Genomic DNA, 26,663 nt, shown 5'->3' with positions numbered 1-26,663 from the left:
GACACTGATTTGAAGCCAAGAGGAGTTGAGGAAATCTGTAAAAGGATCGTGGCTCATGATCCCAGTAGTATAAAAGCAGTAATTTTTCAGTCTGTAAACAGTAGTCTTGGTAGCTTCTTCTAGGTATGTTTTTCAATTCATCACCCAAAGAAAATCCGAAACCAACAAAAACAAATCCTAAGAGTGGAAAAAAGGGGAACAGCAGCAATGGGTTATAGCTTGAATTTCTTACCAGGTCCGTGTGGGACATATTCTGGAGGGGAAATGCTCTTTCATAAGAAATATATAATATATTTAACTGTACACAATTTATAGGGGGAGAGAAACTCTCCCTCAAGCAAGCCCCCAGTCAGTGAGTACGGAGTCATTTTTGTACACTGGTTCCTCCTAGAGAAACTACAGCTTGGGAAGAGACAGCCTCTGCTTTTAGAAACCACTGAGGAGCCCCAAAGTCCTGTGTTTGCCAAGGCTGTCGTTCCCAGTGGCTGCAAGTGGCACGAGAACAGCAGCTGGCACTGAGAACATCCCAATTCCCTGTGCTGGAAGTGACAGAGCCATGGCTCCACCCTGTCCCAGCCCCTGCCTCAGATGACACCAGTCCCCTCCACAGTCTCAGTTCTGCTTTCAAGGGATGCAGGAAACCTTTTTTTAACCCAGCTTCTGCTTTCAGGCACACAGGAGGATTTTAAATGCTTGGTTCTCTTAATCCTAAACCTCACTTACACTGTCACCATTGCTTATTGATACGACTGAGTCCAACCTGGTGTAGCAGCAGTGGAAGGAAACTCCAGCCTGGATCAGCCCTGGGACTGTCCCCTGTGTCACCTTTGCTGTGTTTGTGCAAAGCCCTTGGGAATCAGAGGACAGGGACAGCAGCAGAGCCACTGTGGCCCTGACTGGGAAGGGCAGGGCCTGTTTGTGGCTCAGGGCTGCTCTGAGCTGCCCCAGCCCAGCTCTGGGGGGGTTTCACTCACCCTGACAGCATCACCTCCAGTCACCAGCCTTGCTTTAATTCAAGGAGCACACCCTCCTTTCAAAAATGATATTTCTATACAATATGACAGTTCTGTTTCTTTTTTTTCTTTTCTTTTTTTTTTTTTTTCAGTAAAAGTATTACTATAAAACAAACTTAACACATTTTGGTATTCCTCCAGCCCAGAGCACTTACCAGACACTGTGATTCAATCATCAGGACATCTTTTACAATCTGACAACCTGCAGACATTCTTCTTCTTTCCCTTTCAGGATGGGGCAAAGCCAAACTAAATCCAGCAAGAGCAGCTATGGGACTTTTTTTTGTTGTTTTTTAATACAGGGAATTTATTAAAAAAATACTCTCATCAACATTCTAGCATTACTAACAAAACAGAGGAGATGACAAAGGCAGTCAAGCTCTCTTCAAACTTTAAATCTAGACTTGGATACCTGTGGCTCTAACCAGGAGATGAGGAATCTGTTGGGTCTGACCTGTCCCTTGTATTGCAGGTACATGAACTTTTTTTTTTGCCTATCAATTTTAGGCTGCATTGCTCTTTGAACATGAAAAAAAACCCAGCAGAAATGCAGATTCTGTGGGAGCAGATGATATGGTCACACTTTCTAACAGAAAGCTTCATGGGCCAGTACTGGGATAATCAAAGTTCAACTGCAACAAGCAAGCAGACAGGTACAAAAAGGAGCTCAGCCTCAGACCACAGCGGAAGCAAAAGTTACCTCTGCCAACTTAAAACCAAAGCCAATAGGATTCCTTTTCTATTAAAATATTGAAGTCTTAAAGTTTCAGTAATCTAAATACACTTTTTAAAAGTCATGACGTCGCTGTTTGACATTAAACTGACATGATACCAGCGCAGTGTAGTGTCACACTTCACTTCACTGCAGCCATTATTTACAAGGTCTCTCTTTTTGTGTTTGTTTTTTTTTTGCTGAAACACCCATTCCCATCTCTCTCTCTCTCCGAAGTTTGCTCCTCCTCACATCTGCAGTTTTCCCAAGTTGTGCACAGACACCTCCTCCCTGGAGGATCCTGCCCAGCTCCAGATGATTCCCAGCCCTCCATGGAGGCCTCACCTCTCCCTGATGGAGCAACACTTGGAATTCTGGCAGCAGGACCAGGTGGTTTGCAGACAAAACAGGCAGCTCCAAGCCAGATCAGTTCATCAGAGGTGGCTCAACGTGGACATCTACAATTCCTGCATTTCTAAGGCAAGGACCATACAAAAGTTATGAACACTGTATGGTGATGAAAATATCCTTGGAGATAGATGCTTTACACTGGATTGCTATTGCTGCTTCTAAAGACCATCTCCAGTTGGCTCTAGAGATCAAAAGGGAAGAAAGTGACTTTTCTCCTGTTGCAATATGCTTATGAACATGTATAAAAAGTGGTCAAACCCCAGGAAGGGTCCCTGCTTCTTTTATGTACAATAATTTAAATCAGCTCAATACATTTGTAATACCTAAAAAAATTCTTTCATGATTTTAAGTCCTTCATGCATTATGAGGAAGTTCTGGATTTAAGTGATGGTAGAGTGAATGTTGCTTCTGTCTGGGACTCTGGTGTCACTCCCCTGTGGAGTCTGTCAGGGATGCATTGCTCAAATCTTTAGTTTTTTAATGGTATCAAGTCTCTTTTTCAGCAGCTCTCCAATTTCCTGAACTGAGTGATGGTAACTGCTCTGGACCTTCCCTTGCACAGTCTTTGTAAACTTTTTTTCTTCCTGCAAAGTGCAAAAGAGAAATAACTCACTCCACAGCCACTGTTTAAATCCCCCTTTTAAACTTTCTCCAACATCTCAAACAGCAGAAGGAAATTCCTGAGGACCAGGGTTTGCCCAGGGAATCTCTTACCTGTAAAAGCAGAGTGTCCTTGAGGGACAGCTCTTCACGTTTTAGTGCAGTCAGAATGATTTCAAGCCCTTTGATATGATCTATTACATTGGAAGTTAATGTCTGGAGTTCAGTTACATAATCCAGGAAATGGGTAAATACAGGTGGCTACAAAAACAAACACAGGTCTTGAATTTATAAACACACATTAATGTCCATTTTCTATAACTCACTTTGTAATATATAATTCCTTCTTCCCACCACTGCTAAGCTATAATTTAGCTCCCCAGATAAACACTCCCAGCTGACAAGTTCACTGTAGTACATTCCAGGCAGGAAGGTCAATGACACTCTAAACTGTATTTCTCATTAAAAAACTGTCACATGATGTCACAGACATGACATGGCACTGATTTTAAACAGCAAGAATTAGCCCCAAGTAACCATTACCCACATCAACCTCCACAAGTTTATGAAAACCAGTTCATGTTATCTACCCTGATTTTTCTTCCAGAATAAATAAACTGTGATTAGGGGTGGGGGGAGAGAGAAAGAAACATTGTTTGTACCATTGCTACACTGCTCTCTTTTTTTTTCTTCTTCTTTTTTTGCAGGTTGGATTTAAAAGGTCGGAGGACACTGTCACAGTAACTTGATACCCACAGGGCAATGGAGATCGTCTGGAAGAAAGGTAAAAATATGTTCTAAATTACATTTACAGGAGGCTTCTCCACTCATTTTAGTGTTCCTGGTAAAACCCAGCATGATTAAAATATGCAACAAAATCCCTCACGAGTTCTCTTGATTGTCTGAGATCAAACTTGCACTGTGTTTCAGTCCCAACATTTCTACCCCACAGCACTCCCAAATTTCTAGTTTTCAGAGGGAAAAAAAAAATTACCTCAACAAAGAAGACTAAGTTTTCTAACAGGTTTGGATGAGTTTTCAAGGTGCCATCTCTGACTTCAATCAAATCACCTTTACATTTATTGAACAAGTCTGAAAAGAAAAAAGACAAAAGGCTTAGTGAAAGATGAAGGAGATGATTTTAAATGTGCATTATCTGAGTGTCCAGAGCTGTCAGAGCACTGACCACTGAGTCCTCTCCATCTCCTCTGAGTCCTGGCTCACTACCAACATTTCCACAGCCCTGCTGAGCCCCTCTGACCCAAGCACCAGGAGAAGAAGCTGCCCAGGCTGGGAGATAAATGCACTGAAGGGCACAGCACAATCTGAGCATGCAGCAGCCTCAGCACACAAGCCAAGGGCAATCCCAGCCTTGTTCTCAAGCTTCCACAGGGTCTGCAGATGCATCACCACAGCCCATCCCTGCAGACCCTCCAGAGCCATCTCAGACAGCCAGGCAGCTCTGCCTCAGGGTCTGCTCTTGAGTTACCATTTACCTGTCAGGCGTTCTACTAAAGACTTGAAACTATTCCCTATTCTTTCCTGGATTTCTGCTGAATCTTCTGAAAAAAAAAAAAAATTAAAAATGGTAAGCTACAACTTCTCTTATTTTCTGCTTCTAAAAGCTCAAAAGGCATTTAAATGCATTTTAGTGTCAGTACTCAAAAGTAAATGTAAGTGCATTCAAAGAGGAGCCAGTATTACAGCACCATATACTGTAGAAAAATGAAGACTTAATGAAGACTTACATAAAACATGAAAAGAAGGCACTGGCTCTCAGATAATTTAGTTTCAGACAGAAAATTAACACACAAGTAACAGTTTTGAGTCCATATCCTCCAACGCCCAGCAGTTTTCAGACTCAACAGAGCCATGTGGCTCCCTCCCACCACACACCACAGCAATGTGGTCAAACCCCTGCCCCAAACACTTACCTAAGCCATTGGTATCTAGTTCATAAATATCACTAACAAGATAAAACAAGCTAGTCTGGCACTGACAGCTGCCATTGCTGAAGAAGCCAGCCATTCGGGTAGGAGGAGGGCCAAGGACAGGATACTAGGCAAGAAGCAAAGAAAAAGATAAAGGTGTTGCAGCTTCTCCTCATCCCACCAGTGCCCGGCACATCTCCCAGTCAGTCACACACACAGACCCAGGGGCAGTTCAATGCACTCTGCAGCCTGCACGATGCATTCACAGCCAACCTTTGGGGAGAGCTTTCGCCTTGCTGGTACCTGGATTTTTTGTTCTAGAAACTTCTTCCCTGAATCCACCGCCGCTTCCAGCTGCTGCAGCAGGGCTCGGATGGTGTCGATCTTGGATGAGACACCGTTCTCTGCAGCCTTTTCAGAGTTCTTTGGTTGGATGGTGTGACCAAGGGTTGGGAGCCCGCTCACCAGCCTCAACGTTAAGGAGCGGATTCGCAACCACAGCGTCTCCTCCTCCAGGGACAGCTTCCGATGCTCCTCAGAAATGTCCCTAGGGAAAGGCACCAAAGCCTTCAGGCAAATGCTCCAGGCACAAAAGCCTACCCAAAGCTCCCCAGGTTTGTATGATGAAGAACAAATGGTCAGGAATGCAGAAAAATTAATATCTAACAGAGCAGCACTGCCAGATGTGGTGGATGGTGCTTAAGTCAGCCAGCCCAAGGAACACTGAAATATTGGAATTGCCCTGGAAGGAATTTCTTGGCTATGTGTGAGTTGAGGATATTTCTACTCACCTGTCTTTTGGATCCCAGCTAAACAAGACTGTCAGGTCTCTGTTGTCACGCAGATCTTTCCATGGAATGTCATCCTCCTCTGGGCTCAGACTCATGGACTTTATACTTTCTTCTAAACTGGTTGATCTGTAGGTAAGAACAAGCAGCACTAAAATTATTTCTCATAAATAAATCAAACATCTGATCACTGCAAAGAGAAAGCTGCTCACTAACAGCTCATGTTCTGTGCACTGCTCAGCTCTTCCCTCTGTCAGGAATGTGACACACAGGGCACTGACAAGGATGTGAAGGGACAGCAAATCAGAATCACAGAATCCCCAAAGTTTGAAAAGTCCTTTAAGATCACCAAGTCCAACCACCAATCTGGTCCCTACTAAACCATGGCCTCAGTGCCCTCCCAGATGTTTTCGGAACACTTCCAGGCATGACTCCACTGCTTCCCTGGGCAGCCCATTCCAACACCTGCCAACCTTTCCCACAAAGGAATTTTATTAAACCTCGTCGGTCCAACCCAAGACCATTAAAATCAGAAGGAACCTTTAGGAGCAGAACTGCAGCTCTGAGATTTCTGCAGGTACAACTCCCCAAAGCCCTCCTGGCCCTTTCCCAGTTTTGCCATGGCAGGAGCTGTACTCACATGTTTGCTTCAAGTAAGAGGTCCAGCAGCATCCGCTCGGTGCGAACCTGCGCGAAGTGAAGGGAGGAGTTCAGGCGGTTCCTGAAGGCGATGAACTCCGGGATCTTCTCGAACGCCCCGTACTTGTAGGCTTGGATGATGTACTCTGAGGTCTGCAACACAGCACACACCAGCTCTCCTCAGTGACTTCCCAAATCAGCAACAACCAATGAGGTCACTGCCAAGGAACTGCATTTCTGTGGGTTTTATCAGCCCAGAGGTGCAGGACCTGGAAAATTCTCAATCTCTGGGAGGAATTTGTGCTTCTGCTTCTCTGCTTCACCCAGGCAGTTTTGTTACTTTGAATTGGGAATGCTCAGGTGCTCCATGGGTAGTGAGGTTTAACAACCAAACCAACACAAGACATCACATTGCTGTCACCACAATGAGAAATGCTTCACAGGGAAGAGGTGCTTTTTTCCCTTCCTTTTCCTTTTAGATGCGTGATTCAAATAATTAAATCATCATTTCATTGTGAGAAATAATTCCAGACAAAAGAAATATAGCCCAGATTTTCTGGAACTGACTTGGATGTATATCACATATCGCCACAACATAGATGAAAAAAAAAATAAAATTACTCGCACATCTTTTGTTTCACTTTTTTATTAGAGTTTTAAATACAGTATCACACAGTGTGTACATGGCACAACACAAACACCAAAAGAAGCTCTCAGGGTCCACGGGATATTTTGCTTTCTCTCTGATGAAATGCAGCAATACAAGGCAGGCAGCCAATATCTCACTTCAGTCCAAGCAATCTCCAAAAAAAGAGATTTTTATGATGAAGGAACTCCAGACTAGCAGTGTTTTAATGAAAATGTCTAACTGTAGACACAGAGTGAACTGTTTCTGCTCCCAGCCATGAGTGATAGCTGAGTTTTTACATCAGAATTACTCCACAACTGAGAAATTCTGGCAAACCAACTATTTTCTTCTGAACAAGCTTATGAACTGCACTGAAGATGAAAGGCACCAAAAAAGGCTTCTGCTTAACTGAATTCTATATGGGCCTAACAGGCTCAACTTGACTGGAAGGCTCTGGGAGATCAGAAAGCAACACAGATCTGAAACTCCTTTTTTTTCCCCTCCAAACCAAGAAATGTCCTCTAGAGAGTTGTCTTTATTTTTTTTTCCCTAAGTAATTTGGTTATTTGCACTGAATGAAAAAATATGCCAAATATTCAACAACATACCCTCTGATCAACAGCCTTGCAGAGGTGACTGTCAGGGACTATGGGCTCTAATTCAAATGCATCCACGTGGTTTTTTAATCCCCCAGGACAGGTTGGTGAGGTTTGCCTGCAGTATCTGGAGAGATTAAAGATGGATGGATGCAAGAAAATTAGAGAGATTACTGGTGATTCTGCATAGCTGAAGGAGGACTGTCTTGAGGAGGATAAAGTTGCCTTTTAGTTTTGGCCAAATATAGCAATGTTGCCTTCTTTCTCTCTCTCTCTCTCCTCCCTGTCCTTGGCATCCTCTCCCAGAGCAGGAATAGTGGCAGGATTGCACACAGCCTACATGGCTGTTACTCATGGGATCACTCTGACACAGGATCCACGTCAGGCTGGGAAGTTCAGCAAGTCAGGATTCAGGAGCTCTATTTTTATGCCAGACTTCATTTACATCCCACACTTCCTGCTCCAGGCAGAGTCCCACACACAGCTCTGTGCTGTGACATCCCAGCTAATCTCAGCATCAACCTAGGCAGGAGCAGGCAGCAGCAGAAATCTGTAAAAAAGGAACTTTTAAAGGACAGACACCTTTTAACACTGCAGATGTGATGGTGGGGCTTGAGTGGGAGCTACAAAGGGGCAGCCCCAGCAGAAGCACAGCAGCACAGAAATTGGGAGCAGATCCTGACCTTGTGACATGATTTATGGCAAGGAATCCTTCTTCTTCCCCACTTTTGTCACACCATCATCCTCAGGGAACAGCAGCATGAACTGAGCCTTCACCTCCTGCAATTCCTGGTTCCTTGAACAGCTTTTGAGGCATTTCCCATCTAAAGGATCTTAAGGAGACAAGTGTCCAGAGCAGGAGAGATTTGGAGACCTGGAACAACATCATCTCCTGGTCCTTTGGCTGCAACACCACCTCCAAGGTAGGATGTGAGTGGTTCCAGAGTCCCATCCTCATCTTGTCACATGAGGCATTCTGTCCTCCTGCTGCACCACTGCTGGCCTCTTGAAATCCCAACATTTGAAATCCCAGCACTTGAAGGTGTAGCAGCAAGGCAACACCTTTTTGGGATTTCTGAACACCAGTTGTGTTTTCCTGCCAACAGTCACTGGAGACATCCAACTCTTCTCTGCCACATCCACTCCATCACTCATTCCAGAGAATAACCTGCTCCCAGGGGAGCCACACCTCAATTACTTCACATTGTTTTCCATGGAAAGATGATTTCTTGATGCATTACAACACTGTTCCCAAGCAGAGGAATCCCATCCAGAAGTTTTTTCAGTTCACTTTTCCACCTGCCACCCAGCAGTCGTGGCTTTCATTCAGACAGTTGGTTCCAGGGATGTTTTTCATTAACATCCACCAAATGACTTTTAAACAAGACTGAAAAGTTACACCTCAGTAAAAAAAAAGGCGTCTGGATCCAGGGCTTCCCTCCCAGGAATCCAAAACTTATTAGCAAGTAGGAAAAAAAAGAGCAAGTGAGGGATGCAAGCAGAGTGAACAATCCATGTGCGTCCCTCAGGAAAACCTCTGTGTCAGACACAGCTCACAGGAACTGGGCACAGGGAAATGGGAATCCTGTACACAGGAATCACTGGGCTGCCAACAGAGCAAGCTGCTGCTTCTGAGTGATTTCTGTGTGAGAATCCTTACTGCTCAATACAATTCCTGTGTTTTTATCTATTGCTGGGATAGTGGGAAGGAAATTGTGTGACTGCAGAGCCTCTGCAGCCAACTTAGCCAGATTTAAAACTGGATTGCACCTTTGTCTCTTAGGAAGTAAAAATAATCTTCTTCACCTACCTCTCAACAGTGCCCACCCAGAGTGTGAAATACAAACACACAGGATTTATTCCCACTCCTCAGAATGGGAAGGTCCCCTTAAAATGAAGTGCACCCCTCCCCATCCACTGAAAACACACAGATCCAGTGACTGGAACATCAAGGATTCATCATGTGCCATCCCCATCCTGACCCATCATCACTGGCTGCTGTCTTACTTTCCAAAATGCCAAATTTATGACACCAGCACTTATTTCCACAGGACATTCCACTTCAATTATTGCATAAAACGACAAGCATTAATTTAAAAGCAATCATACCTGTTTTATAAGCATTAAAACTTTAACAGAAAGGAAGCTGAAACAAAACCTCATGTAACAGCAACTCACAAATCCTTGTAGTAGGAAATGCAGGTTGAGACAACCTTTACCACAAAGCTGCACCTACTACTGCTCTTTGTTATGTTTTAAACCACTGCAATTGCACAAGCCTTGCACAGGGCTTCTCTAAAGCCCTAAAGCCTCTCAAAGACACTTTGCTGTGTGACAAGGTCATGGAGGAGATTTCTTTCAACTTACATCTTTCTGGTTGGAGTGGAAAAACCTGAGTGCAAAGTTGCAGGATTGGGAAGCAGCAGCGTAGTGGCCCAGGGAGCCGGCGTAGCGTGTCAGGAGATAACTGCAACAAACAGCACGAGGCAAACGTCAGCCACTGCCCTGGCAAGCAGCTGCATAGGAGACAGCTGGACATTTAACAGCATTAACAGCATCCATGGGCAAGTTCAGGCTTTTAGTGGAATGAATTCTCAATTTTTTAAAAGCAGTATGTGAGGGCTTGCAGCTCTTTTTTCACGTTAAGGGTGTAAGAGTTGCTCTCAGTGAGAGACCCTCAATCACACCAGGGGGTGTTTGCTTTCCAAGCTGGAACACCAAGCTCTGACTGGCAGCCAGCCAACCATTTCACCAATTTCCTTCTAAAAAAATCCAACACAGCTCAAAATCACACGGGGGAAGACACCCTAGAGAAAGGGGGAGCATGCAGTGGACGTACCTCCCAAAAACCCCACAACAGCACCCAAAAATGCGACAATGCACCCAAAATGTGACAATGTGCTGAATTCTGGGTGGCAGAGGGTGCTGCAGCTGCCAGGATGGGTTGATGAGGAGGGAGGGATTATTCTCAGTATGTACCACCCACCCGATGGTGTCGTGCTGGATGTGCTTGGCGTCCAGGCTGGAGTAGAGCTCCGAGACGGGCTCGAAGGCGCCGAGCCTGCAGTAGATCCGGATGAGCAGCAGCTTAAACTGAGCATTGGAGGGACTGTGAGACAGCCCCTCCTCCAGGAGAGTCAGGCACTGCCACACAGCTGCCTCTTCACCTGGTGACAGACACAGCACAGGCGGGTGTGAGCAGGGACAGTTGGCACAATTCCCTCTGCCCACGTCACGCCAGGCTCAGGGCGCTGCCAGGGATTGCAGTGTGCCCAAAGAACACCTGCTCCAGCATCCCCCTGCTCCCTGAGGGAATGCTGGGGGAATAATTCCTCCCAGGGAATATCTAGCTCACATCTGCACAGAGCACACTGCAGGCAATGTGACCTTTCCTGATAAATCCTGGGTTTTTTGGGAATTCCAGCTTGCACATTGGAAAAGAGCCAGGAATTCAAGAGCCCACATCCACCCTCCTGCCAGAAACCTGACCATGGATTTAGTCAGGTTAAAGACTAAATCTTCCTTGGGAAAGACAAGGGTGTGACAGATAGAAGGGCAGGAATACACACGTGGACACCCAGCACTGGACACTGTGGGATTAAGAGACTAACACAAGGAGCAAGGGTGGAGTACAGGCAAATTTAATTCAGGGAACAGGTCCCAGCAAGTCTAGATACAAGGGATCCAAAAGACAAAGTATGTCAGGAAGAGAAAGAAATGTTCTCAAAACATTTCTGGTATCAGAAAGGAGCTGTCAGCAGAACTCGTGCCAAGGGAGAGAAAGGAATTAATCAGAAAAATTAAATCTGTTTATAGAGATCAGTGAGATTCAGGGCAAACACCAGCTGATCAGAGGGACTACTGAAATACTGCAAAAAAAAACCCAACCCAGAAAGCTCCAGGCCTAACAAGCCTTGCCAGGCACCCACTGGCCACAGGGACTCCCTGTCAGCCTCCCACAGAGATACTGGAGCAAGGCACAATTTTGAATTTTGGGAACAGGAGCAAAGCACAATTTTGGGAACAGGAGCAAAGCACAATTTTGGGAACATACCTTCCAGCCACAGATCAAGCAGCAGGTGAACTGCAAGCAGGCAGTAATAATCTGAAAACTGTAATTCAGTTTTCAAACAAGATTTCCCTAAAAAGAGAGAAAAAACCCAGTTATCCTTGAATTACTAAAACTAATTACTAATTGCTGCCAGCTGATCTCACAGTCAGGGTTACTGAGTGGCACCACGATCAGAGAGCGCATTTTAATTTATAAAATCAGAATTGTCTTTAAATCCAAACAACTTCACACATCACTGAGTGGCCTTTGGGGCACCTCAAACACTGACATCTGCTGGAAGCAGAACTGACCCCCACAGCTGCAAGATTTGCAAATTAATAACTCCTGCCCACAAATGTGTCCTATGCGCTTCAGTGAGAAAACGTGGCTTTGCTTAAAGCACAGGCAATCCTGCAAAGTACAAACAGAGCACCTGAACTACCCAGGAAAGCTTCATTTATCTTTAAGATATGTGGTGGAAAAGAAAAGAAATAAAAGGAATCCCATTCAGGGGAGGTGAAGGGTAGAATCAGAAAGGAGAACGCCAAGTTTTATCAGCGTTACAGATTCTCCTCACCAAACTCCAACCCGTGGCGGTATCTCAGCATCAGCTCCCGCACCACTGCCAGCTTCTGCTTCTTCTCCATGGCGTGGTAGATGCCCAGCAGCCTGGAGAGCTGCACCACACACAGGTGCTGCTGCAGGGCCTTGATGTCACCTGGCAGAGCCACCTCGTTCTCGGCCGCCGCCGCCAGCGGGATCACGTCCAGCAGCTGCCGGATGAACTGCAAGAGAAACCCCCGTGGGTCAAAAATCCTTTCATCAGGATCTTTTCTCCTGAGAAGCTGAGAGGCCTCAGAAATGAAATGTAAACAATAATTATCTGCTGCTGTGGAATGCAACAGGTGCATCTGTGATTGGTCTCATGCGGTTGTTTTTAATTAATGGCCAATCACAGCCCAGCTGTCTCAGACTCTCTGGTCAGACACAAGATTTTATTACTGTTCCATTTTCCTTTCTATTCCTTGCTAGCCTTATGATGAAATATATATAATTTTCTTTAAATATAATATATATCATCAAATAACAAATCAGCCTTCTGAAACATGGAGTCAAGATTCTCATCTCTTCCCTTGTCCTGGGACCCCTGCAAACACCACCACAGAGGTGGCAAAGGCTGCAGGGCTGCACCAAATGATGGGGAAGCAACATTTCCTCCCTCCAATCAAACCAAAAAAAAGCAAGGTGGGAACGTCCATGTTGATGCCACACTGAACCCGTGGTTCAAGAAAAGCCTTCGAGATTTTCTTTTGAGTTGCTTGAGGTTTTATTAAGTTTCATCAAACAGATGGAGGGAAGAAAAATCAGAGGCAAGTTTCCAATTCATTGATACACCAGGGAGTTCAAGCACCTGTTAACACTCGTGGTAATAAGAGATGCAATTAAAATAATTAGTTACTGACAGGCTTCACAGCACACTTCCAGGCAAGGATGGCTTTGCACTGTTACATTTTCCCTCAGCTCTGAAGTAATGTGCAGCTCTCAGTGAGGTCATCAACTCTGATTAATGACTTCTTTTTGCAATTAAGCTGTAAGAAAAGCAGCTTCTCATTGTTTGGTTTTAATGGGAGACAAAAGACTCCTCACAATACACAGGGCTGGGCAGCAGCTTCTTGCTCTAAAACCCAACATTGTCTGCAGACTGAAACCTGAGTTAAAGCCAATGAATTGCTTTTACTACACTTGGTACTGACACAGAAGAGCTGCATCAAATGCAAGCCTGAGGCAAAAAGCTCAGGAGCAGCACCGAGCACAGCACACACCAATTCCAGTTTTCCCAAAGAATTTGATGAATGCTGTGTTGACAGATCTTTTCAGTCTGAAACTCTGCCAAGCTGAGCAAGGTCAACCCCATCACTGGCTCCACTGTCCAATTCACACCTCTAGGAAGTCAAGGTTGGTGTCCTCACCATTTTTTCTGGACTATCTCACATGTCAGTGGCCCAGCAAGATCATGATCTCAGCTACTGAAGTGGAACTCTCTTGTCAAACCTCCTCAGCTCCTCATGTCCTTGACCAAGCTCAAGTGCTGCAGATGCTGCTTCAGGGACAACCAGAACACCACCCAATACATCAATCTGACACAATATATATTCCAGAATATATTCAGTAAAATCAGCAGCAGTTTTAAGACCAGACAGAGAATTTTAAAGTCAGAGTCATGGTTTTACAAGCACTGTGACAAAACTGAAATCTGAACTGTTATTAAATATAAGTTTTCCACTTTTGGTTTTGAATTTGTTCCCTGGAAAGTTGGGATGAAACCTGTTCAGTACTTTAGGGCTCCTCTACAATGGAATCACCATTTCCAGGAGTAGGACTTCAATATCCTGCTGGTCACATCTCTGGCCAGTGGGCTAAAACCACAACTTTAAACACAAAACAGCAACATCCACCCCTGCCAGAGCCACTGCTCCTATCAGTAGTGGGGGTCTGGGATGAGCTTGCATTGGGAGTCAAAAAATACCTCAATAAACCAAGAGAACTTTGCCACCTCCACTTTGTTTACCAACATTTCACCCCCAGGCTCTGGCTGATCCTGGATTCTCTGCCCTCCCCAGCGCTGATCCCTGGACACAAAGGCTCAGACAAACACTGGGGTGAGTGACAGAATTCCCAGCTGCTGAAGTCACTCCAGGCTGCTCATGACTCTGCACAAATGGGCTTTTCAGAGAAACTCTTTTCCAGAGAGCTGTTTCAGAAAGAGATTCTGGAAAAAACTGCCAGAGGTGCCTCCATGGCCCTGGACTGGGGTTATTGTGTCCCTTTTTCACTGCCAGAGCCAAGCAAAGCATCTGTGACATCCCTGCATGGGATCAGGGGGCAGCTTCTTCCCATTAAACAGAAACTTGGAGCTCAAAGCACCCTGACACCTTGAAAAATGGGAATAAAAAAGCCAAAGGAATATCAGATCTGAGACTCTGCAGGATCAAACTCAGCTTTAAACCTCCAGTAAAAATCCTCTGAATGAAACTTCTCAAGTGTTCAGATGTTCATGATATTTCCTACAGCACAAAGAGTTCTCTGAATTTCAAGCAGAAAGTAAAAATTTGATGTTTCCAGTCTTTTAATATGATCCACAGGTATTTTAAGAGAAAGGGATCAGAGTGCAAACAACCACTGCAGCTCCTGCCACCACTGCTTGATTATTTCCTTACCTTTGTGTACTGGCTGGGTGGGAGGAGATCCACAAACACTTTGAGATCAGTAAAACAGCAGGGCTTGTCCCCAAATTTTTTGAAGTACTGGAACATTAATTCTTCTGGATCACCTAGGGAAAAAGGCCAGGTCACCTTTTAACAGCCTCCAGTAGAAGTGAAATCTGTAAAATCACTATGAGAAATCTTTGTTCATTCTTTCTTCTTTTCCCTCCCTTCAAGATTACAGTGATTTAGAAAGCAGAGCTGCTCTAGTGCAGATTCTAACAGAGCCTCAATGTCTCTGGTAACCAAGGACACATTAAAAAAAGCCCAAGAGCTTCATTCAAGCTCCTTTAGCAGATAAGAGCTCAGCAACCCAGGCAGGCACACGCAGCCTCCACTTATCTCACCGTGGCTTCTTTTGGGATGGAAAAACAAAAGGAATTAGGAAATAGCACAGATGTTACTCTAATCACACTGCCTTTCATTGATTCCCTAAATGCCATTTCGTGATGCAGGTTTTTAAAAAGCAAAACCTTCCTTTGTTGCCATAAAAACTTAAATCAAAACCCACCCAGAGACTCCAGCACTACCAGCAAGACTTTCCACTAGGAATACAGTGTGAGTGATTGGATGCTCCTAAATCCCTGAGGTCCTTCTGAAAACCTCCCTACTCGCTTTTCCAAGTAATCTGAAAATCCCTTCCTTTATTCAAAGTTCATCTTCCAATGCTTTTAAAATTCTTTATGTACACAACAACAAGTTATCTTTTCCTGATGAAACCTGCATTTAACTCAGTGATTTAGGAGCAAGTTTGTGCCCTGTGCAGAGATGAATTCCTGCCCCAGGAGGGCTCTTACCCAGCTTGTACTCATCATTGCAGCCGCGGTGCCGCAGGCGCCGGATCAGCTCCAGCTTGGCCAAGTACGGTCCCCGCAGCGGCCGCGAGCTCTTGGACTCCTCTGAGATCCTCTCCTCGATGAAACTCACAGCCTGCTCGATGGAGCAGTGCACCTCCCCCTCCAGAGAGCTGCAAACACACAGACAAAAGGGTTCTTGCAGAGGTCCCACTGATAACACACGCTCAGCACGCTCACAGACAGGGAAATGATGGATTCTGCAAATCGGTCACTGTCACAGACATCTTCTATGAAAAATCCTTTCCTTAGGATTTTTGCTCCTGAGAAGCTGAGAGGCCTCAGGAACAAAATGAAAACATTGATTATCTGCTGCTGTGGAATGCAACAGGGGCATCTGTGATTGGTCTCATGTTGGTTGTTTCTAATTAATGGCCAATCACAGTCACCTGGCTCAGACTCTGTCCGAGACACAAGCCTTTGTTATCATTCTTTCTTTTTCTATTCTTAGCCAGCCTTCTGAGGAAATCTTTTCTTCTATTCTTTTAGTACAGTTTTAATATAATATATATAATAAAATAATAAATCAAGCCTTCTGAAACATGGAGTCAAATCCTCATCTCTTCCCTCATCCTCATACGCCTGTGAACACTGACACAGGTCACAGAAAACATGAGCTGGAAGAGCTCTGTCATGTACAAACTAATTCCATGAACCATTCTCAGCCTCCAGATTAAAGCAGGGAAAACACACCAAAAAAGCAGGGAGAACACATCATTTGGGTTCTGACATCAAGAAGTCACTCTAATATTGAATAAATGAACTCAAGCAATTTGCTGCAGCACAAAGGGAGGTCCCACTGATAACACACGCTCAGCACGCTCCCAGATGGGGAAATGATGGATTCTGCAACTCAGTCATACAGAAAACAGGAGCTTGGAAGAGTTCTGTGATGCACAAACTACTTCCATAAACCATTCCCAGCCTGCAGATAAAAGCAGGGAAAACACACCAAAAAAGCAGGGAGAACACATCATTTGGGTTCTGACATCAAGAAGTCACTCTAATATTGAATATATGAACCCAAACAATTTGCTGTAGCACAAAAGGAAAACAAATCCACAGCAAAATTCTCAACTTACTGCTCTTCTTCTGCTGGAGGCGTCCAGGATTCATCAATGAGTTGAAACACTGAATCAAAGTAAGTTATATAAAACTGCCAATCATCTGAGCTGAAACAAAAATCAGGCACAGGACAAAATTTAGGGAATTGCCAAAACAATTAACAGCTAAAGCTACATTTCTTGCCAAAGATGAATTAGGGAATAACACAATCATATTACAGAAAAAAACCAATTGTAATCATAGAATTGTTTCCCCTTGAAAAGGTCTCACATCTTAGGAATATCATCATCCTGAATTTCTGGAAACACATTAAGCAAAACCATTTATTTCAATTCAAAAGTGAGGCAAGCTATGAACTCTCCTCCCAAAATTCACATTCCAGTCAGAGCTCAGCAACATCCCCACAAAACGTGAAGGCAGAAGTTTCTGTTCTGCATTTAACTTATATGTAAGATGAAAGTTAAATTCAAAAGCAAACCCCACATCTCTCCTGACAGTTCTGAGACAGATTTGATCACACTGGAATGTTCTGTCTCCTGATGCATCTGCTCCAAGCATTAAACACATTTCTCACGATGAAGTCTGGCCAAATGGGAGAAATTTAAATGTAGAAAATTTAATGTAAATCGTGGACAGGATGAGAACTGCAAAGTCAGAGCTAGGCAATCAAGAATTTAGAAATAAGGAGGTAAACCACCTTTTATTGCATTAATGTGTTGCTACATTCTGCTTATAAAAAGCAGCAACTCCAGTCGTGACTGACTCTCCCTGACTTCAGAGTGCAATCTTTGGAAAAGCTTCCCAATACTCTCCTATTTTACCCACAAAAGCCACCAAACAAGGCCATTCCCAAACAAGCAGGGCTTTTTGTTCCATGTCTCTTGCAGGACTGCAGGAATCTTCTCTCACTTTTTGAGCAGCAGCCTCCTGGCCAGCGCGTTGCACTCGGGCCACCGCCGCAGCTTCTTGTACATGGCCATGCACTTGTTCTCCCGGCTCTGCAGCTCGCTCGTCAGCTTCTCTGCACAGAAAACAGGGAAAGCTCAGCTCAGCCTTGCTCAAACCTCCTCATTCCAGCCCAGCACCAAACCTCCAGGTCTAACACAGCAGCAGCCCTCAGAAAGATTTCCCATGGAAACCTCCACAATTGCATTTTAATTTTCAGTTAAACTCCTCTAAAACGCAGATATTGAAGACTTTCCAGTTTTGAAGATGGCAGCCACAACCAAGAACACAATTCAAATTTACCACTGCAAAGCTCAGCCTGAGCAGTGTTTAAACAAAGCACCGTAAACAAAGATAAAACCAGGTTGCACCAACACCTCCAGAGTTTACACTGAGGATAAAACTGGTGCTAAGTCAGGCTTCCTAAAATTATTTTTTTTTTTGCAAGTCTGAAGCAAAGGGGAACTGCTGTATTCTCCACACAACTCTGATTTATTAAAGAATAAATTACCTCCAAGTTTTCCCCTCACAACATCTAAAGCTTCCTTGTATTTCTCCAAACGTTCCAGGATCATGTAGTACAGTTCCACCTTAAAAGAAAGATTAAACTGCAGTGAAATTTGCCAGGAAGAACATACCCAGGTGTGCCAAAAGAGAAAATAGGGGATACCAGGCCTGCAAAGCTATCTTTAGTATCCCAAAGGGTGCAATACCCAGATTTAGGTCTTTTTTTCCATTCTTAGTTCTCAGGTTTTTCCTGGGGCCTCCCAGAGAGCAAAGCAATTCATCAGTCAAATCAAACACCAAAACTGCCTCAGCCACAGGATTCTGAGGCTCTGTTAACCCCTACTTTTGGTTTTTCCTTCTCTCCCCTACATTCACATTTAATTTCAAAGCATTTTTTATTATTTTATACTTTTCCAAGGTAATCAAGTTCCCTTAACAGTGCATTTCTTGTCTCAACAAAGCTCAAACCAAGCCTTACTTCAGCCTCAGCTTCAATCTTGTCCTCTTTCACCATTTTTTCCACCATTCTCTCAGCAAGTGGCAGAAACATTGTCTTGGAGAGGTTTTCATCCTGTGCTGAGATAGACTGAGGAAGAGAGGGATTATTGTAACAGCTCAGCAGCTTTCCGTGATGTCCCACCCACTGCTCTTTTCACTTTAAAAGAGGAAAAAAACCCAACCCAGGTGTTCCAATCCTCCCCAGCCACCTGTTTGGGGCTGCCATCTGTGACCTGAGAGTGCAACTGCTCTGGGAAAAGGCAGCAATAAAACTGCTGCAAAGAAAAAGCTCATTTTTGATCAGATCCATGTCTGATCACACAAACCCTGCATGTCTGAGCACACAAACCTTGTGGTAAAAACATGGAGCCAGAACATTTTTGTGTTTTACACAGCACAGGATTTTAGAGGATGTGATTAAAAACCCTCCAAGCTTATTTTTGTTTGATTTTATGTCTGATTTTTAGTGCCCAAATGTGCTGTCTCAAGCAGCAGCAGCACAGCTGATCTGTGCCTGTTCCTGCAGAGTTGCTGCTAATTCCAGAGCTCTCATTTATTCCCTCCAAGAGCTTTTATAACCTCATAAAGAGGAACAATTCTTACTGAGAAACTGCAGATAGCTGAGGGTTTATTCATTATCTCTGCCAAAAGGACAGGTGGACATCAGTGCAGATGAGAGAATAATTCAATTGTATACAGGTGGTAAGGCAAGAGTTAAATTGGATTATAAAAACACCTCAGAGTTTATTTTGGACCACAACAATAATGCTATTTAAGGAGGGCTCAGTCTTTCTCCCAGCATCACAAAGAAACAGCTCAAACACACATTTTACCCAAAATCATCACGTTTTCCCTCAGAACATTTCTGCACCAGCAGTGCAGTCAAAAAAAACCCAGCCAAACCCAATATTGCACACACCTGCATGATCAGGCTCATCACAGACCAAAAATAATATGGATTTTTGGGAACAATCTTATAAAGTGCCATTCCAGCCTGAAAAACAGAAAACATAAATTTCATCATCCCTGAAATGGATTCATTGCTCAGATCTCGTGATGGGCAGCAGTGAGGGGAGGGGATTGCACATGGAGGATTTTCCCCACTCCTGAGGAAAACCAGAGGGTGGAAATGTTTCCAAGGACTCTGTGGAGGTCTGACAGGAACAGCAGCCAGCACTGACTGCCCACACACTGCCAGGTTTAACTGGGAACTCCAGGAGGAAGCAGATTTGTTCTTTGGGAATGAGGGGATTTCTCCAGCGCTGCAGGACACAGCAAACCCAGGAACTCTCTCACTTCACACCACTGACACTCCCAAATTTGGGGTCACCTCCTGCAAAGCAGGGGGAGCAAAGGTTGAGCAGAGAATTTGGTTGAATCAAAGCAGAGCCAAAGAATTCATGATTTTCCCTAACAGCTATTCCAACATTTCCCTCACAGCCTGTATGTAACAAAGGGCAAGACTTTTACCCCTAGAAAATCTGTAATTTCAAGAAACTACACACAATATTCTCCCTCCACAATTCCCTGACTGCAGTTGGCATTTTCCAGGGTTTTCAGCTGGAATACCCCAGAGCACAGGACACTGGGGTTTATTTTCATTCCCCAATCAGTCACCATCCACACACCCTTCATTCACATCCCTAAATCAAAAGCCAACATCCCACTCTGACAATGTGACACTGATAATGATGATTTGATTCAATTGACATTGAAAGTCATTTAATGAGCTCCACATTTTTATGTCACTCCAGACATACAAAAGGTCACATAAATGTTAATTATTGTTATCTCTGGCATTTTCTCCACTCATGATGTGATCTATCACATCCAAAGTTTGGGTTGCACCATGAGGTTTCTCATTTCAGGTACACCATAACTCCTTTTTAGCTATTTAAGCCAAACCTGCCACAGCAGGAACAAGAGGGAATTTAGCACTTATTTCTTGGCTCTCTGTGCTTTTTTTTACACAGAAGAGTGAGCACAGAGGCCTTGAAAATCATCTTCCATTTACAGACATTCTGTAAATTTGGAAGGGATGAAAACAAAACCACCAGTGTGACTCTGTGCTAACAAATGACAGGGGATATTTCAGGTGCTTTTTAGTTTTTCTTCACTGAATGCCATCAATACAAGTATTTTAGATACTCAGAAAGAGCATGGGGAGGATTTATCTTCCTAAAGTTAACACAGAACTGAGGCCAGAGTTAAATGTGAAAACAAGGATCAGAAACTCTTCCTAGATGTGCCTGTTCCAGAATTCCTTTATTTTGTACTGTAAGCACAAAACCACAGAGCAGTAAAAGGCACAGCCTTAAGTTAACAAAACTTTTGTCTCAGACAACCCATCTCTAAATTTGAGGCTCAAACCTCTCTGTAAAACCCAACCAAGAGTTTAACTTCTGCATTAACCCAGCTCAGCTTTGTGGAAGATTACTTATAACACATAAATGAGAGTAAAAGACAGAGAAAAACACACTTTAAACCAGCCAGAACACAAATTTTGGTCATACCTGTTGCATTTTCTTGTACTCTCCAACCCTGGCATAGGCCATGAAGAGGTGGGAGTGATACTCTTCACTGTTGGGCACCTTCTTCACAGCTGCCTCATAAAGTTTAGTCACCAGCTCAGCTAAACCAAAACCAGATCTGGAGTTAAGACCAGCTTAGGAATATATTAAAGCACAGCTCCCTAAAGAGCAGCAGGGATGCTCTAAACAGCAACTAATTACATTCATCAGCCCCAAAATGCTGCTCTGTCCCCCAGGCATTGCAAACATCAGGAAAGTGCTTATAAAACTCTAAATAAACCTCAAAATAGACTCAAATCAAAATAGAGTTCAACAGCAGCAACTGAGCAGCTCAGGAGAATTTTAGGTCTACTTTTAAAGCAGGTTTTTCCCTATTTTTGAGCATTAAACTGAATGAAGGTTTCTCCTGCTGGCAGAATTGCTGCTCCATGTGAATCATGTATCAAAACAAACACTTCCAGAGCTTAAAAGCAAATTAATTATTCTTATCACAGGTTTACTCATATTAATCATATCCTGCTGTTTTCCAATTGCCTATATCAGAACTCTAAACAATTGTTTCACACTACACTTTTTAATAACAGGTCTATCACGACAAAACACTTCTGATAGTACAACATGCAAAACTTTCTTACACTTTCATCCTTCCATATTCTTTTTTCTTACACAAACAACTGCAGCTCAGAGTAGAAACAGAAAAACAAATGTAATTTGTCTTTCACACAGTTTATACATCCCTGACACAAATATAGAAAACATCTAATTACAATTTTCTTGCAGGACCAAAAGTGGAAGTGCCTCAAACCCACCAGTTCCTGAGCTACAGAGCTGAAAGTTACAAAGCTCAGCTTAATGGAAATTGTTAATAATCACAGAGAGGCTCTTGTCACTCACAGGGGTTTATACTGAAGTCAAAAATACACAAAAATGTTGGTATTACTCAACAAATGATGCTTTTAGACACACAAAGGAATCAACTGGGGGACCATAACCAATTCTCTTCTGCAGACTGATGCAAACACCTTTTTCTGAAGCTGTTTCACCCCCTGATCATTTCTCCAGCAGCTCAACAATAAATTTTGGTGGAACCACCCACCAAGCTCCACAATAAACACTGGTACCACCACACCACACTCCCCAAGGAGCTGCCAGAAACAACAGCAAACTGTTCAAGCTGCAGGAAGGCAGGACAGGAGGGCTGGCATCTTCCAGAAAAGCACAGGAAACTTTCCTCCATCCCTCCAACGCTGATGATTCAGGATTTTGAAAATACAAATCACTGTGAGGAACCTGACAAAGCTGATGTGGCCAAACTGGGAGGTCAGGATTTTAGGATTTCCCTCCTGTTTTTCACCACTTTCCTGAGGCCTTTCATCACACCCTGTAGGATTTGCAATCTCTGTCACTCTACTGATAACAAATTCCTGTAGTTTCACAAACAGAAGTGAACTCTCAGGCTGCTGGATCATTATCAACATGGTTCATTTAGGACCTGCCACATAATTGTGTTCATAAGAAGTTCAAATGAGGATTTTTTTTGCTTTATGAAGATCACTCCAGCCTTACAGGCATCACCTCAATTCTGAGCCTATTAACAGTCTCTCAATACACAAATCCTGGATTTTACACGGTTCCCACCAAACTGTGGGGCACTGGAAGAAGAACACAAAGAGATTTCTGGGAGAGGAGCAAACTCACGTCTGTGCATTTCCCGGTACAGAATGGTCAGTGCTTGCAAGGAATTGTCATCTGTGGGTTCAAGTGCTGCCACCTCTTGTGCCAGGGCATAGGCTTCATCCTGCTTGCCAGTCCTCTGCAAGCCAATGGCCTTCAGCACCTGTGGGCACAACACAGGCAGCTCTCACAATCACAGTTTGCATTTGGAAACCCTCTCAGTCCTGCTGGGAACAGCCCAACCACCTCATTCCCTCTGCACAACTCCAGGATTGATTCAGTTTTTAACCCATGTGGCTGCAGAGGAAAACCCTCAAATGCAACAGCATCAAAGAGGGGATCTGACTTCTTAATAAATGTTGAGGTTGCCCTGAGGCATCACCACACGGTTTCTCTACCTGGAGGCTGCAAAGTGGCAATTTTCCTTAGTTTTCTTTTTAAACTGGCCAGAGAAAGTGACAGAAATGAGATTCAGGTCAATGCCACTCTCTGCAGCTTGGGAAGCTTTCAAAATGTAGAAGTGGAGTGAAGTGCAGAGGGAAACCCCCAGGGAAATGAGAAAAGCAGAAAGAGAGTCACAAGTGCAGGAAAGGGAGGAACAGAAGCCTTTCCCTCAGTAGGGAAGGTGGTGAACAAGCAAAAGAGCAAATGCCTCCAAAATCCTGGAATGCTTTGGGTTGGAAGGGACCTTAAAATCACCCAGCTCCACACCCTGCCATGGGCAGGGACATTTCTATGGACCAAGATGCTCCAAACTGGCCTTGAACAATTCCAGGGGCACCCACAGCTCCTCTGGGACACCTGCTCACCTTGGAATGTTCTCCTCAGCCATTTCCTCCCAAGGAGATGTTCTGATCCCAACCCCAGGGCTCCAAGAGGCATTTTTAAAGCCCAGGTCACCTGGAGTGGGGCTGACAATCAGCCCAGGTGGAACCAACACTCCAGTCCCTACCAGGCCATTTTCAGACAAACAAGACGCAGGTGGGCTGGAACAGAGACATTCCAGAGGGCTCAGGAATCACTGTGGGAAAAGGGACAGTGGAACACCCTGAGACTCAGGCAGAATGAGCTCAGTGCCCCCCAGCCCCACTCACCTTGGCACAGTGAAGGTCCTTGTGCTTTTTGAGCAGTTTATCTGCTTGCTGGATTGCCATTTTATTATTGCCATTATCGAGATAATCTGCAGAGGAAGAGCACACACAGAATCACACCACAACACCAAGGCCACTCAGGAAAGCCACCTCCAATTTTACCATGGAGCATCTGCTGTCCACAAACCACATTTTCCCTGTGCAGCTCCTCCTAAGCCAAACATTCAGGAAATTGTCATTTCAGGAATGAAGGATTCATCTCGTTGTACTGGTTTTAGTCACTCAAACAAACAAGCTTTTGTAATTACTCCACACAGATCATTACAGCAACAAAAGAGAGCCACAATAGAGAGGATTCTGCAGAAACAGCTCTTTGCTGGCACTGCAGCTCCAGTGCTTTAGCAGGAAAAGTAGAAATTAATTTGGTGTGTCTTTGGGAGACTTTCAATGACTGTTAACAGGCAGGAGGTTGAAAACCAATCACACACACTCCAGCAAAGTGGGAAATACTTGTCCACAGCATCCATAGCTGAGGGTGAGCAAACCTGTCCCCCTGGAGTGCCACCACCCTTCCTCCAGACTGGTTTTGAAGGCACAGCTGTGGAGCATCAATATTTCCTAGGGGGACATTCCACTATCCCCAGACCATTTTCTCCTTTTTTAGCTCAGAATTACAATTTTCAGATTATTACACGATTACAAACAAGCAGTTTTAGACCAGGACACGACCCCTATGTGCTCCCCTTCCCTCAAAAATCTCTCCTCCCTCAGCAAACCCAGCTTTGCTGTCCCTCATGTGCCAGGGGCTGCTCACACTGCTCTGGCCTCTCTCCTGCAGGTAACTGAAATCACACCACACCTTTTCCTCATCAAACCTCTCATTCTCATTGTAAATGAACTCTTTTACTGAGGGGTGATCCTTGGCAACCCTCAGCACAAACTGTGCATCTATTCTGATTTACAGATTTCTGTCCAACAGCTCCCACATTTGCTCCCGTGGCCAGGTGGATGCTGTGTATTTAAAGCAGAGTTAATTGGGCTCCTGAGCCCAGCCACAGCAAAACTCTCACGAGGCAGCCCTTCCACACTCACCAAAATAAACACTGTGGCATGAAATCCAGTTTGGAGCAACAAATTTCAACTTAGGAAAACCTCTGTGTCACCTCTGACATGAAAACTTTGGGGATTTCTCAGTGAAGAGGTTTCAACAGCACATCAGAGGCTTCTTGCTTTAAGGCTCTGTCACCCAGTTTAGTGACACACAAATTATCCCCCAGGCTGAGCTGCCTGACTGGGATTAACAGCTGTGCCAAGAACATCTCACCTCTCGGTGTTCCAAAGTAAATCAAATAACCCTCAAACCTCCCTAAAACACACCAGAACGAAGAGATTGCATTTTCCTAACCAGTCAAGTTGTTGGAAGTCAAAGCAGCTTCCAAATGAAATGAAGCAAAATGAAAATAAACTTCAGCCTATGCTAGCTCATAGGTGGGGATGTTCAAAGGCTGGAAATGAAACACCTGAACCTTCAGGTGAAGGGAGAACAGGTCAAGATCAAAGATAACCAGAGCTGTCGAGGAATCACAGCACAAACCCAGGCACACCTTGGAACCCAGAGCAGACCTTGGACCTCACCCTGCACCTCCCCAGCTGCTGAGGCGGGGAAGTTGTGTGTGCTCACCACACACTTTATTTATTTCGGGTTCTGCAGCACCACAGCCTGAGATCAAGCCTTGCACTGCAGAGAATCCCTTCCAGAACGAGCAGAAAGAAATTCCAAAGCTCTCTCCAAAATGAACAAAGCGAGATGCTCAATATCATGTGCTTCCACATCGGCTGAATTTACCCAGATTTTTCTGTTAGCACCGTTTCTCACACAGGTTATGACAAAAATAACTGCACATCAATGAAACTGCCAATCACAGCACGGATAGAAAACTAAGGAAAAAAAACCTTAAAATCGTTACATAAAGACAAACTGCGCCGAACTTGAACACTTCTGATCGAACAAAACCATCTCCCTCCCTTTTCCTGGAACCCACCACGGGCTCAGTCTGTACTGCACCATCCCTCTGCCCAGCAAAGCACATCCCAAGCACGCCCAGCCCAAACCAGGGCAGCTCTCCGCGTCTCCAGGGAGAGGTTTTCATCCCTGCTGAAAAAGTTAACAACGTTTTCCCAATCTCCATCAAATCTTCAGTTTTAGGGACGAAACGCTACCGTAGCCCGGGGAAGTGTTTTCCTTTTATTTCTCCATATTTGCATAGAGCCAAGCTTTGCCTACAACCTCCGAAGCAACCCCAAGAGCGCAGAACACCCTCGGAAATACCCGGGGACACAACAACACCGGACAACTCCCAACGACACCGTCCCCTTCCACCGCTCTCCTGCCTCCCAATCAATCCCCCAACAGCGTCACCGCTCCGTGCCACAACATCCAACACAACTCCGGGGCATCCGCGCCTGCTCCTCCGGGGATTAATCCGCTCCCGGCTCCACCGCGGCAGCGCAGAAAGCTCCGGCCGGGGTCAGCTCGGCTGCGGCCGGCGGCGGCTCCGCTCCCCCCGGGCCGAGGGGCAGCCCCGGGGCGCCGCGGGACCCCGGCCCGGCCGGGCGGGCGCCGCAGCCGCGCAGCCCCCGCGGGGCCGGGAGCGCGGGAGGGCCGGGGGGGGCCCGGCGGGGCGGCGGCGGCGGCGGCGGGGGCGCGGCGGGTCCGTACCGTAGATGGGCCGCAGGCGGCGGTCATTGGGGTCCTGCACATGGCCCCGCGCCGCCATGATGAGAGCGCAGAACGCAGCGCGCAGCCGCGGCCGGGGGCGGGCAACGGCGGACGGGCCGGCGGGGCGGGGCCGCCGCGGGCAGCGGG

The 26,663-nt window shown here is 45.0% G+C and overlaps 1 protein-coding gene across 1 annotated transcript; it reads right to left on the bottom strand.

Moving 5' to 3' along the window:
* Positions 1-509: 509 nt before the first annotated feature.
* NAA25 (N-alpha-acetyltransferase 25, NatB auxiliary subunit) lies at positions 510-26,583 on the bottom strand. The gene is made up of 24 exons (XM_054288835.1): positions 26,517-26,583; positions 23,801-23,886; positions 22,731-22,869; positions 21,015-21,133; positions 19,421-19,495; positions 18,482-18,589; positions 18,008-18,086; positions 17,461-17,572; positions 16,569-16,658; positions 15,430-15,599; positions 14,588-14,700; positions 11,947-12,154; positions 11,373-11,459; positions 10,305-10,485; positions 9,686-9,785; positions 6,096-6,247; positions 5,459-5,584; positions 4,971-5,214; positions 4,671-4,794; positions 4,233-4,298; positions 3,731-3,828; positions 3,399-3,509; positions 2,851-2,997; positions 510-2,720 (listed from the first exon to the last, which is right to left on the bottom strand). Exons 1-24 carry the CDS (start codon positions 26,572-26,574, stop codon positions 2,598-2,600), a joined length of 2,916 nt encoding a protein of 971 aa, XP_054144810.1. The 5' UTR covers positions 26,575-26,583; the 3' UTR covers positions 510-2,597.
* Positions 26,584-26,663: the final 80 nt, after the last annotated feature.

Source organism: Melozone crissalis, unplaced genomic scaffold (assembly GCF_028551555.1).
Source record: "Melozone crissalis strain CALT ecotype California unplaced genomic scaffold, PUWL_Pcris_2 ptg000063l_1, whole genome shotgun sequence".
Classification (NCBI taxonomy): Eukaryota; Metazoa; Chordata; class Aves; order Passeriformes; family Passerellidae; genus Melozone; species Melozone crissalis.
This window is presented reverse-complemented; position numbering and strand designations above follow the sequence as displayed.